Source organism: Embiotoca jacksoni, unplaced genomic scaffold (genome assembly GCF_022577435.1).
Source record: "Embiotoca jacksoni isolate LCO1_2020_lvr unplaced genomic scaffold, fEmbJac1.0.p SCAF_13, whole genome shotgun sequence".
Classification (NCBI taxonomy): domain Eukaryota; kingdom Metazoa; phylum Chordata; class Actinopteri; family Embiotocidae; genus Embiotoca; species Embiotoca jacksoni.
The window spans coordinates 16684810-16697244 of NW_027185263.1; the positions used below are offsets into that span (position 1 = coordinate 16684810).

At 40.4% G+C, this 12435-nt stretch overlaps 1 protein-coding gene and 1 long non-coding RNA gene across 3 annotated transcripts in view; both read right to left on the minus strand.

The window, feature by feature from the left end:
* specc1 (sperm antigen with calponin homology and coiled-coil domains 1) overlaps window positions 1-12435 on the minus strand; it is a 75276-nt gene that overhangs the window by 26432 nt on the left and 36409 nt on the right. For both annotated transcript variants that reach the window (XM_069146970.1, XM_069146971.1), the window contains 8 exons: window positions 11973-12180; window positions 11272-11345; window positions 10140-10315; window positions 6145-6308; window positions 4952-5052; window positions 4786-4861; window positions 3196-3340; window positions 220-322 (listed from right to left, as the gene is read on the minus strand). In XM_069146970.1, the coding sequence (XP_069003071.1) occupies window positions 220-322; window positions 3196-3340; window positions 4786-4861; window positions 4952-5052; window positions 6145-6308; window positions 10140-10315; window positions 11272-11345; window positions 11973-12180 (1047 nt within the window). The remainder of the gene's footprint in view (window positions 1-219; window positions 323-3195; window positions 3341-4785; window positions 4862-4951; window positions 5053-6144; window positions 6309-10139; window positions 10316-11271; window positions 11346-11972; window positions 12181-12435) is intronic.
* LOC138196680 (uncharacterized) lies at window positions 6727-10131 on the minus strand. Its single transcript, XR_011178139.1, has 2 exons — window positions 9017-10131; window positions 6727-8434 (listed from the first exon to the last, which is right to left on the minus strand). It is a non-coding gene; the product is annotated as an uncharacterized lncRNA (long non-coding RNA).

The window sequence follows — 12435 nt, forward strand, 5'->3', positions numbered from 1 at the left end:
ACACCTCAGTGACGGCGGAGAGAAAAAAAAGAACCTGAGGGCAAACTAACCAATACTGTGTCCATGCAATATAAAAGGGGGGAGTGGGAGCTGTCATCTCACTTTTAAATGAAACCCCGAAGACAGAAAGATTAAAATAAAAGTGCAGAAAAAAGCAGGGTGTGAAATTGAAGGGAGCATGTCCCGTATGTGAGAGATGTCTCTGGCCTGTGATCCTACCGGATAGCCTTCAGTTTTCTTCTGGCACCACTTCAATAGAGCGTTTCTCTTAGATCCTCCGTACTCCCGCGCCAGTGCAGCCAAAGGGTCCTTTCTTTCCACACTGTCACCAGGGAACCACGAACAGCAACCACAGACAGAGAGACAGGGACATTGGCAGTCTGTCAGAATGGATTATGGTATGTCCAACGTTTGATTCAACTGTAAAAATACTATCTTCACACTCACACGCAAAATTCAATGCAGACGAATGTAATAATTTCCGTATTCCGAAACTAGTTCATAAGTGGCCCTGATGTAAAAACCCACGACTCTTTACAGATCTCTTACAGGAATGCTTCAAAAGCTTGTCTTAATTCTGACAATTTTGTAAACATAGTTTTTATTACGAAACTCATAATAATAATAATAATAATAATAATAATAATAATAATAATAATAATAATAGTAATAATATTTGTAAAATATGCTAATAGCAGTGCTTATTGAGGAGGATGAAGAAGGATCTGAGAGTAAAAGACGGTTTGTAGATATAAAGGAGATCAGTGAGACATGTAGGTGCTTGGTTACCTTGAAAGTGAGAAGTAGTAATTCAAGTAATTTCAAGTATTGAAATGGATATGATATTTAACGGAGCGAGTGAAGCTGCTGGAGGACAGGGGTGATATCTATTGAAAGGATTATGGTTATGATTTGGACAGCTACAATTTTAGACAAGATGAAGTTTGCAGAGAAGCCTGAGAGCTGGACCAGAGGTGCAATAATCGATATGGGATAAAATCAGGACACGTGTGAGAATGCTGGTGTTTTTAGATGAAAGAAGTGAAGACTACTGATATGTGTCAAAGATGATACCCAGACTCTTAGCCTGGGGGGATGGAGAAACCAGAAAGTTCTCAGTCGCCAGAGGAAAAAGTATAAGCAGTCTTGAAGTAAACTAATTAGCTATGAAATATTTCACACAAAATCACAGCTACAACATGTTGGTCCTAAAATAACATTACTGGTGCACTAATATTAATTCCATAGTTGAAAATATTTATACTGCTGACACAGAGACATGAAAAAAAGAAGAAGAGAGAAATGCCTCCAGCATGACACGTTATAATGTCCTGCAGGGTATGGACATTAGGGAGGACATAAAAATACAATCCTGTCTAACAGAATTAAAATGATCCATTTGTAAAAAAAATTGTTATACTGCTTTATTTTTCCAAATGTTCTCTCTCTGAATTCCAGAGTTTCCATTACTTGGATGAACTCTGCTATTTCATCTGATATTATCATTACCAGATAGGAGCGTCTTTGTAGTTCTGTATATTTTTGTTAGAGTTCAGACTTGGCTCAGGATTACTCTGGAGTGAAGCCAGCTCCATACAGTAACCAGTCTGGCCTTAAGTGTGGGATCTAAAGCTTTAGAACAGTTGTTTTGTGGCATTCCTTCTAATTTTCACATTCTACCTCCACGTACTCAAGCTCAAATATTTACATACAGTGTATTGACTGCACTGTTGTACCACTTGTAATTTCTCTCCTTTATTTCCTACAGCAGACTGGTTTAAATGCCGGTCTGCATGTCTGTCCAGCCGGTCTGCAGTATTATTCAGGGGGTCTTCTCCCTGGGGTTCGTACTGGAGCTGAGGCCATGGGAAGACCATGGGACACGGTCATTGCTCTGAGCACGGTAAACATTTCACACGTCCCTGCGACTCGGCTGTTGAATTCATTATTTCCCTGTCTGAGGCATTGTGATGCCAGAAGCAGCGAGACCCTGTACAAACAAATGTTATAGGGGAGCGGAGAGCATTTGCATTTATCATCAGCAGCTATATCATAAAGCTAGAAAATACCAAACATGGTAATAGACCGCTGCTGAGGAAGTCTGCAATGCAGTCTCACACATTTACATTAGTAATGGTATCAGTAAATGTCTTGGTATGCAAAATGACAGAGACAGACAGACGCTGAAAAAATATACCTGAGTGACTGTGTGTCATGTAAGCACATGTTACTATAAATACAGATGATGAAGAGCAGAGAGCTCAGTAATGTCATATCAGAAGAGGAAGAGGTGGGCTGGACAGACAGGTTTCTGAGAACACTTTGACTGCTGTTTATTAATGCTGGTTGAAGCTGAGGGTGTTGTCCAGTGTTTCTAACAACTTCACCGCCTCACTGTGCCAACACGTACAGCTAAGCTTGAACACTCTGTCATGCACCTCCAATATAACCGGTTGTAGTATCAAATGGGCTTCTACAGCTGATCTTTTTTTGAGTTTACACCACAGAGATAAGTGGTGCGCGCATGTAAATGACATGAAAGCATGTTAGTTTTATGTCTCTCGTCCCTTTTTCTGATAAGCAAAGACTCCATCTATGATTTGAGTGTAATATGTGGTTACTTTAAAGGCCTATAAAGAAGGAAGTTACATTCACAGTGAAATCTTTTATCAATGATATCAAGAGGAAACATATATGTCACAAAAAGTGTAGAAATGAAACGGTATAATTCCACTGCAAAATTTTTTAATCTTAACAAGCCATGTGACCAATCCCGATTCTTTTAGACAAATATAAAAATTGTGTGAATAATAATTCACACAAAGAAACAAGTTGAGGAACAACTACAGGATTTGTTTCTTGTGCCATTTAAAGGCTTCGAAGGCTCAGTATGAGACTGTTCACTTGTCTGTTGCAATGCTGGGTTTGATCAGAAGATGCTTTCATTTGGATTAGTCAGAGTACACTCAGAACAAGCTGGGCTCATGACATTTGGTTTGAATTTCTGTCTGATTTCTTGTGACGTTAAACAAACCCGAACGATGCGTGTTTACTACTCCTGACCTCAAGGAAATAAATGTTTGACTGTTTCCAGTGAAGGATTACCTCACCGGTTCTAAATAAACCTGCACAGCTGAATGTTGCACGTATATCTCACTGTGAGTCATTGGAACGAAAGTGTTTAGGTGAGATCACCTGAGCTTGCTGTTGCTTCGGTTGTAGCTGAAGGATGATGTGCGGCTCCTGAGGGAGGCGGGGGTTTTGATGACAGACTCTAGAGAAGGGCTCTTCCTCATAAGGCTGTTAGGTTTCAGGTCTTCCCCGCAGCTCGACAACTTATCTGTTGAGTCAAAGGATGCAGGAAAGGCAGTCAGAAATGAAGGAATCAAATTATGAAGAACATTTGACAAATTACAGTCTGCAGTGGGAAAGCGGGACAGTAGGGTGACCAGGTGTCCCACTTTATGACTGCACTCCTTTGTCCTGAATCCCACCTTTTGATTGGCCCTAGTTAACAGTAGAGTCAACGCTCTATTTTCTAAGTCCAAAGGGTGTGAAGAAAGCAGGAAGGCAATCATACAGGTCAGCAGACTGTGGTAGTGAGCTGGCACCACCGCAGCTGGCACTGTGGAAGTGAAACTTATTTTTATGCTTCGTTATTTACTTAGCATGCGAGGATGGAAAGTTGCATTCAAAACAAATGCATTTCTTTAGTTCCTTCACATGCTAAACAGCTTAACTGTAACCAGCAAAATATATTTTCTAAGTTTGATAAACATATAAAAATGTTCCACTACTTGTCAGCATTGCTAACATGTCCTACATTGTCCCCCACAAACCTACTTTTTGCCCCACATCTGGCTTGTTGGGATCTGGTCACCCTCCTGTCGCACCATGAAGAGAAGTGGAACAAATGGAGAGACTATTCTTACATGCCACTTTAGGGACTATCATAAAGTTTTAGATCTTGCAGCTGAGGAAAGTGACTCCGGTTCTGACCAGTGACGCCCTGTCACCTTGAGTGTTCAGCTTCAGAGCGTCTGTGCTGCCTGAACAAGTCTATTTTGTAACCACCATCCATACAAAGACATAACTGAACCTAATAAGATATGAAATCTAAACAATCTGCATCTGCTGCCACAACTTAGTACATTAAAAACTTCTGATCAATGATTTGAAAACTACAGTATGTTTCTCAGTGAAGCAGCTGGAACACCTGCTGATCTCTTAAGAGTTTCGCACCACATTTACGGTATTTGTTTTTTAAAATCATAAAACTTTCCACAAACCCAGCAGCAGCCGGATGTTTGCATATCATTGTTCCTATTCATTTACCTTTCAGTGAGGATACAGACTCATAGGTGTACTTTGGCTGGCATACCATTGTTTAAAAAAACGCGTGTGGGGCCCATCTTTTGTTAGCGTAGCTAAATGACATATAATACAATGTAATACATACAATAGATATGCATGTAAATCAAAACAAACAGAATACACACAGATCAATAGTCTTCTATATAGTGTAGGCAAAAACAAGTGCTGTGAAATATGCTCATCATGTAACGCAGATGGTATTTTGAAACTGAAACACTCTGGTTTTAGCCAACAATAAATAGAAGACTATTGATCTGTGAGCGATGCTATTCTGTTAGTTTTGTTTCTTCCAACAACCGTGCACCTAAAAGAATGTTTAAGGTTTAGAGTTGTCAGCGCTGCTACTTTTCAGTACATCCTTTAAATGAAACACTGTGACTACACACCTACAAACAGGTCTGTGTTACATACCATGAAGATGAGAGAATTCTCCGAGGTTGATTCTTTTTTCCAGTGTCTTTGAAAGTGGCTTTATGTAAGATTGCCTCTAAAAGACAAAACAGAACAAGGATCTTATCAGTGTGAACCAGTCTGACTAACAGCAGATCTATTTGTAATTCTTGGTCTTGGCGTGTACCTGGACAGGGGAGACGGCGGCAGCAGGTGCAGTGCGAACAGGGATCCCACTCAGCGGGCTTCTTGGTGTGGAATGGATTTGAACTGTGTGGCCTGGTCCATCTGAAAGACCCAGTAACATACCCACCGAGTGCTGTTTCAAAAGAGCCTCAGGTATCATATCTTACATTCCTAAAAAACATCATATACATTCAGTGACTTCAGCATGATGACTGTAAACAATAATTCTACAGAGAAGACTGACAATATATGGCTGCCGGTATATTTGCGTAGATTTCAGTGGGTTCCTCCAACACAATCATTCATAAAGCAGGTATTGGCAGATGATGGGGCAATGAAAGGCTGAAAGAAAATGAGTCTAACGTGTTTTCAGTATGGCCCAAGATAGAACAAAGTCTTAAAAGGATGCAGCAGTAACTTTTTAAACCTAGAGCAAAATAACTCCATATAATCCATAATACAAATCTTTTCAAATCAATAGTTCAGCATGGAGTAGACGGCAAGATATCAACCGAATTCTGATATGTGTTTGTTGCATCAAGATTCAACAGCCATCATGTCCCCATTGTTGACATTTATTTTGGTTAGATTCTTAGTTTTGTTGACTCTTATATTATATAACAGATTTATATGACAGCTTTGTCAATTTAATACTTTTTCTTATTCAGGAAAAGTGCTGGTCTTTCTGTTTTTGTTAACAACATTTAACAAGATGATTTTGAGAAGACTGACATGCTTTTTTTTTGCTGAAAAAAAGCTTTTGTTTTGAAAGACGTACTGACAAACAACTTGTGAAACCTCAGCAGTGTATTGACATGTCCAAACCAGCTCTACATACTGTACTTATGTCACATTCACTGTTTATGCTGAAGTTGCTAAGAAAAAGCAATGAGGACAACCGTCTCCACAGTGCAGCTGGAACTAAATCTCTTCGCTGAAAATGACCCCTCATCAGACGCAGATTTATCCAACATGTCACTTTTTGATAGGTGTCAAATTAATCTACTAAAAAACCTGCCTGGGGTCAACGCAGCCCTGACAGTCCGGCACAACTGCACATGCCTTTGCTGCAGAGAAATGACAGATATTCCTGCTGGAGATCTCAGCAGCCCATCAGCTGTTCTGCTCCAGTTACACTGCTCTGATGTGATCCCTCGTCAGTGTGTGTCTGTGTGTCGAGGTGCTCGTGCTCACTCTGTCCAACAGTATCAAAGGACTTAATGAGGGATTTGACAGTAGCTCCGGGCTCCGAGTCAGCATCTGCGCTGGTGTCGCTGGGTGTGGTCGGGATCATGGAGATGCCGCACCAGTGACGGCTGTTGTCGGAGTCGGACGCTCTCACCTCGTCATCTTGGGACCTGGCGGACACAATGAACAGGGTTGCTGTGTCGAAACATATACATAACATATACAGCGGGGTAACGTGAACTGGGGATTGGACTTTCAAAACCCTCACTTTGGGACTTATCTTACGAGGTGACCTGCTGATCAGTAAGAATGCATGTTTTAAAACAGGCGGTTTTGCTCACGGCATTGACAACATCATGTGATAGTAGTTTGAACTGAAGAAGCATTCAATAGCTGATGACAAACTAAATTTAAGCAATCCAGTCACTTTGGACCCATTGCCCTGCTGAATATTGGACTTGAGGCTTCAGAGTGAGGGCTTTGAAGTGTCTTTATCAGTGAGGGATGAAATATGAATAACAAAGAGGAAATTTCTCAAACTCACCTCCAAAAAAAGTAGACTGACAGAAAAACACACCCGCAATTAGACTGGTGTAATTGAATTTATTCATTTGCCGAATGAACAACAGTCACACATACATACAATACTTTATATATCATTTCACAGGCATAAAACCAGTCACAAATCTTTCTAAGTCTTTCGTGGCAGAATAAATTAACAGGACATTCACTGTTGTTCATTAAAAGAAAACGAACTATGACACTATTACCGTCTCATCTTTTTGTTTTTTTTGGAGTGTATCCAAATGATTACATTTTGAGCACCAGTACCGTATTCTCTGGGAGAATTACTGTATATGGCTTTTAAAAACTGGATTGTAAGTAGAACCTGAGATCCTGCAACTATATACTGTTATACTACGACAGTATGCAATGTTCTGTACGGGTTTTGTTCAAAGATCAACCATGTGATAAGTAGCACATGTTTCAAAATGAGTGACATCCCAGAAACAGAGTCTGGCACATTAAAATGGACATTGAAGAAATCTCTAAATCTGTGGTGATCAACACGGAAGAATTATCAGAGCCTTGAGCGACCTCTGAGGTTCAGATCAAAAGTCTATGTGGTTAATTCTATAATAACTCGTTATGTTGCTAAAAAGTGACGTTATAAAAAAAAGGATTCAGCACATCATTTGACAGTGGTGCTTTAAGGAAAAATATAATCCTCTCAGGAACCTGTGACACAGTCTTCTTGGTCTAGTAGTTAAAATGGACCATCAGCCTTTTGGTATGTTTCAGAGGAGTAAAGTGACACGGAGGTACATCTATTTGTGTCTGTGGCAGTGCCGACTTCTAAGTTTGGCAGTAGAATATTAGGAATGACTATAAATTTAAAATACATATTGAAATCATTAAAAAAACAAAAAAAACAAAAACAAAAAAAAACCGGACAAACAGAAACAGCAGATGACACCAGTAGCAGTTGACAGGCATGTCAGCAATTCATAGTAAATGTGTGTTCCATGGTGCCATCTAGTGGCTAAAATTGACACTGCCTGTTAATGTAGTAACCAGACCAAACAACAAAACAGTCTTAAAATAAAGCGAAGCTTTTTGTTTTTCAGACTATAAATTTCAGGTTTCAAAGTAAATAAACAGATTGACAGATTTGACTCAAATAGAAACAATAGGAAAGAGAGGTCCAGCACAAGATCAAGAACTGCCTAGTTTACGACTAATTGGACTTTCCATTCTGTTATGTAGCTCTTGCCTTGAAATGTGGATTTTCTGATGTTACACAATGGTCTTTGTTTTGGCGGAACATTATGAATCATAACTATTTCACTTTTGCCACTGGCTGAACATTTCCCAGTATCTTTCAAACTTCTCCCCTGTTTGTTCATGGTACATTTAGATCATATACTTTCTATCTTTTCAACTTTCTAAAAGGCACAAAGCAGCTTTACACATTATAAAAAGGAGTCTCTCATGGCATTTTCTCAACACAAGAGAAGTACAAACATAATGAGTACATTCATTGAGAAATAAAAACACAGTATTATTATTGAAAAGATGTGTAGAGAAATGGAAGCCAGACTGTGTCATGAGACTCTGTGTACTGCAGCCACTCTGGTCACAGTGGCTTACAAGGAAACTAGTTTACCACATTACATTTTCAATAAAATTGTAAGTGCAACAATAACACTGTCTTCGTGAGGTGCCGAGGTGAGGGGCTCTTCTCTAGTGCCCTTCCACTGCCGTCTTGGTATCAAAAGTGGCTCCGGTACTTATTCTGAAAGAAAAAGAAGACAGAAGATGAAATACTGCCAAACACTTACTGAATAAATCATATTTTGAACAGGAGACCTTATATTTTTACTTAACATCGTTATTTTGAAAGCCAACCCTCTGGGCACTTGCGGACTTTTATAAACTCTGTTCCATGCATACCTCATGGGATTAATGCAGTCAATTATAATGTCAAATTTCACTAAATCACCCGGTGATGAAGACTCTATGCAAATGTATCTGTAGCTGATGATGCATAGCATGAGTTTAATCCAGTCATGCCGTGCAGACCATCCTGCTATTCAATCAAAAAAGTAGTTAGGTTATTTTATTCATTCAGAGAACAGCAGGTGGCACCAGATACATCTACTTGAACTACAGGTTTAAAGAACCAGGCAAAGCAAACCAAAGGGGAAAGAGTCCTGAAGGTGCAGTCAGCCAGCACACGGAGAGACAGACAGAGTCAGACAGGCTGAAGCAGCAACACGAAGCCAAACACAGACAGGAAGGTCAGTGAGCATCAGCAGCACACAGGGCAGGGAGAGGCAGGCTGGCTGAGAGAAGGCTGACAGGGCAGGGAACTCACCTGGGCTTTACATAGGAAGACTTGTCACAGGGACATCTTTGACAGAATCATCACAGGGAGCTGCTGGAGGTGGGGATCGGACGCAGCGTAACAGCTAATCTCGGGGAAAGTTTGCTGATTTAGCCGTGGTCTAAGACCAGTATAGTAACTAGATTCAAAAGTAATGCACGAAATCTGAAGATATATCTGGTTTTAAACCAAATACTAATATTTCTTATGCACCGAAACTGTTCTCGTAAGATTTGTGACTGAAAAAGTAGGAATCATTTGGAGATTTGCTTGCTTAAAGGATTACACCATGACGGGCCACACAGATAAACACAGCACTACACAGTAGCAAATCTAAGCAGACTTTGCCACAGAAGTATTCGACCTGACATGATAATGAAAGGGGAGAAGACCGTCAAAAACACCATGGCATTTGCACGTTCAAACACACTTACATACTCACACACAATCCAATACAATGCTCTTCATAAATACATCAAGCACAATACTGCATGGCCACACTCCTACAGCACTATGTGAAATATTAAATGGCATGACACACTGGTGGGGAAGATTTTGTTTGTGACGCATTTAGATCAAAGGAGCATCTTTGATTAAAGCAGATCTGCCACCACATCTGCCTTCTCATGTAATAATAACATCTTCTAATCAATGCAGTCTACTGTCTAGTGTGAGGTTTGAATGTTACTATAGGACAGTGTAAGTGTGGAAGAGGGAGACAAAGAGGGCAGCAGCTTAAAGTAGTAGAATACAGAGAGGGAAAGACTTTACCAACAGAGTCTGCCAAATCCCAGCAACCTAAATTCTGAAACTCTGAGGATTTTATCTGGTGAAACAGTAAGATATGAACTAAATTTTATCAACACAAAAAGCTTTCCTACTTTGATACCACATAGGACTTTTTGAAACCTCTTAAGCAAGAGATTCTTGGAGTTATTATTGTTTGCACCGCATGTATAAAACATGCCAATGGGTGGAGATATGGCAAGACTCTGGCAGGTATCTCATATCCACATATGTTCAGAGAGAAAGGAACTGCAGCCCGATGCTGAACAGGGGGAGCTGGAGAGCTGGTGAGGGGGGCAGAAAAACTGGAGCATGGTGGAGATGGTACCTGACTCCCTGCAGAGCCTCGAGGTCTGCGGAAAGCTTTGCACTGCGATCCTGTTCCTCCTGCAGCTGCCTCCTGAGTGCGCGCAGCTCCTGCTGAGCTTCCACCTTGATGTCGTTGGCCACCACCACTGCTGTCTGGAGGTCCGCCTGGAAACGACGCCACTCCTCCTTTTCATCCTAAACGCATGGAGGAGGACGCAGATGTAAATATATACAGACAGAAATAATCAACTAACAAAGGAACTGATTTTGTTGGATGGCAGCAGTAAGTGGTCCCAAAATATAAATGAAATCTGATCAACAAATGATACCCAAACTGTTGTTTTTGTAACTAAATAAATACTCTATTGTATTTACTGGAAACAACATTTACCTGCTCAGCATTTCCTGGAAAAAGAAAATTAGTCACATTTTAAAAGTCACAAATTATAAACTGTGACCATGAAATCCAGGAAGATTATATCTGTTGCACTTAATAATTTCTATCTGAAAGGAAAACAGCAAACAGTAGTGATGATCATGGAAGAATACCATAGAGAGGATCAGTGGCTGCCAAAAAATACAAAGCTGCCTGTCACCGCTACTAGAACAATGCTCAGTGGAAAGAAGAATTAAAGGTCATTTTGGCAAAAAGACAAGGAAAAACTGAGCCCGACAACATCATCCTGAAATTAAAGTGATACTCCACCCAAAATCTATCTTTTAAATACAACTCACTGACCCTGGGACAGAGGATGGCTGTAAAACAGTTGCTATGGTCACTTGAATTAAGTCGGCAACTGTGGAAATTTCGAAATCAAAAATGTGATCAAAACTTAACCGCTTCTTCCGTTTATTCTGTTCCAAACAAAACAATAACAACAATATGGATACTGTGAATTCAATGTTAAAGAGCTCGACAACGCTCCGACGTTCTGCCAGAAGTAACAATCAAGCGTTCATTTATTGTATGACTGATGAAAGGAAGAGAAATACTATACTGGAAAGGGAAAACAGTGGGTGACTAAAGTCCAACAAAGATGATCTGATCTCAGAATGTCCCAATTAAATGGTATGTGGCCAAAATAGCAAACAGAGTCAGCAGGATTTGAACCTTTGAACCTTTATAGTTCTGCGTATTGAAGCTTTCTTACCTTCATCTGCCGATTCAAAACTTTCAGTTGTCGCTCTGCATCAGCTTTCTGCTCCTCCAGCTTTTTTGCAAAATCTGCAATGGCAAATTCAAGGTCTGTGAGAACTGCTTCCCAAACTGTCAGCTCCACCATACTGTGAGCTCAGGAAGATTCCCACTAATCCAACAGTATTCACCACCAACTGCAGCGTGTTCAGTATAGTGAAGATACACTAGCCAATTTATAGCATCAAGTGTCTTATAAAAGTGATAGTTACTTCTGGACAACATTAGAATCAGACCAAACTCAACCACCAGTATTTATAGCAGCGTGTGGAAATACAGTGTATCCAGCCATATCCAGTTTACCATCTGCACTAATGGCAAGTCAAAGACAAATGTGTCAAAATATTAACTTTGCATGTCATTTTCATATGCACTCCATTGCCAATTGACATTTTATAAGATTGCTTATGTGGTACATTTGGCTTAAACTGTTTTCCAGCAGTCCTGCAGTAAATCCTATCATCATCAATGTTATATTGAGAACTGTTCAGAGAGGCATTGTTTCAATTTTGTGGTCATTTCAGGTGTTTCAAATATTTTGTCACCCCATTTGGGATAAACAACATTTTTGAAACCACTCCATCCAAGCTACATTTAAGATTTCTAATTACAGCAGAGCCACAGAGAAGTGAACAGCCGCTGACATGATGAACGTACTCTCCATGTCCAGGACAGCTTGGTTGGTGTGGCAGTTGACGGCCCTCTGCTGCTCCACCTGGTCCTCCAGTTCGAAGATGGTCTCCTTCAGCTCCTTCACCTGGTTGTCAGCCTGGATCACGGCCTCCTCCAGGGAAGCCACCCGGCTGCTCAGCTCCTGCTCTCTCCTCTCGGCCCGCTCCTGAACCTGCTGGCATTTTGCCTCCACCTGTGCATGTGTACAGATAGAAGAGCTCATGATGGCAGTATTTCATATGAAAGAAACAGAATATCCCCGTGCTGATTAGATGAACTCTTCAGACTCTTTTGGCTAAAGACAGACTAGTAATATGATATTTTTCCTGGCATTCTTAAATAGTAGTATGTTCATTTGCTCCTTTCTCTAGATCTCTACATTTCAAAACCTATGATAAAAGATGCCCTCGTTACAGGATGATAATTATCATTCATACTGTTTTCTCTG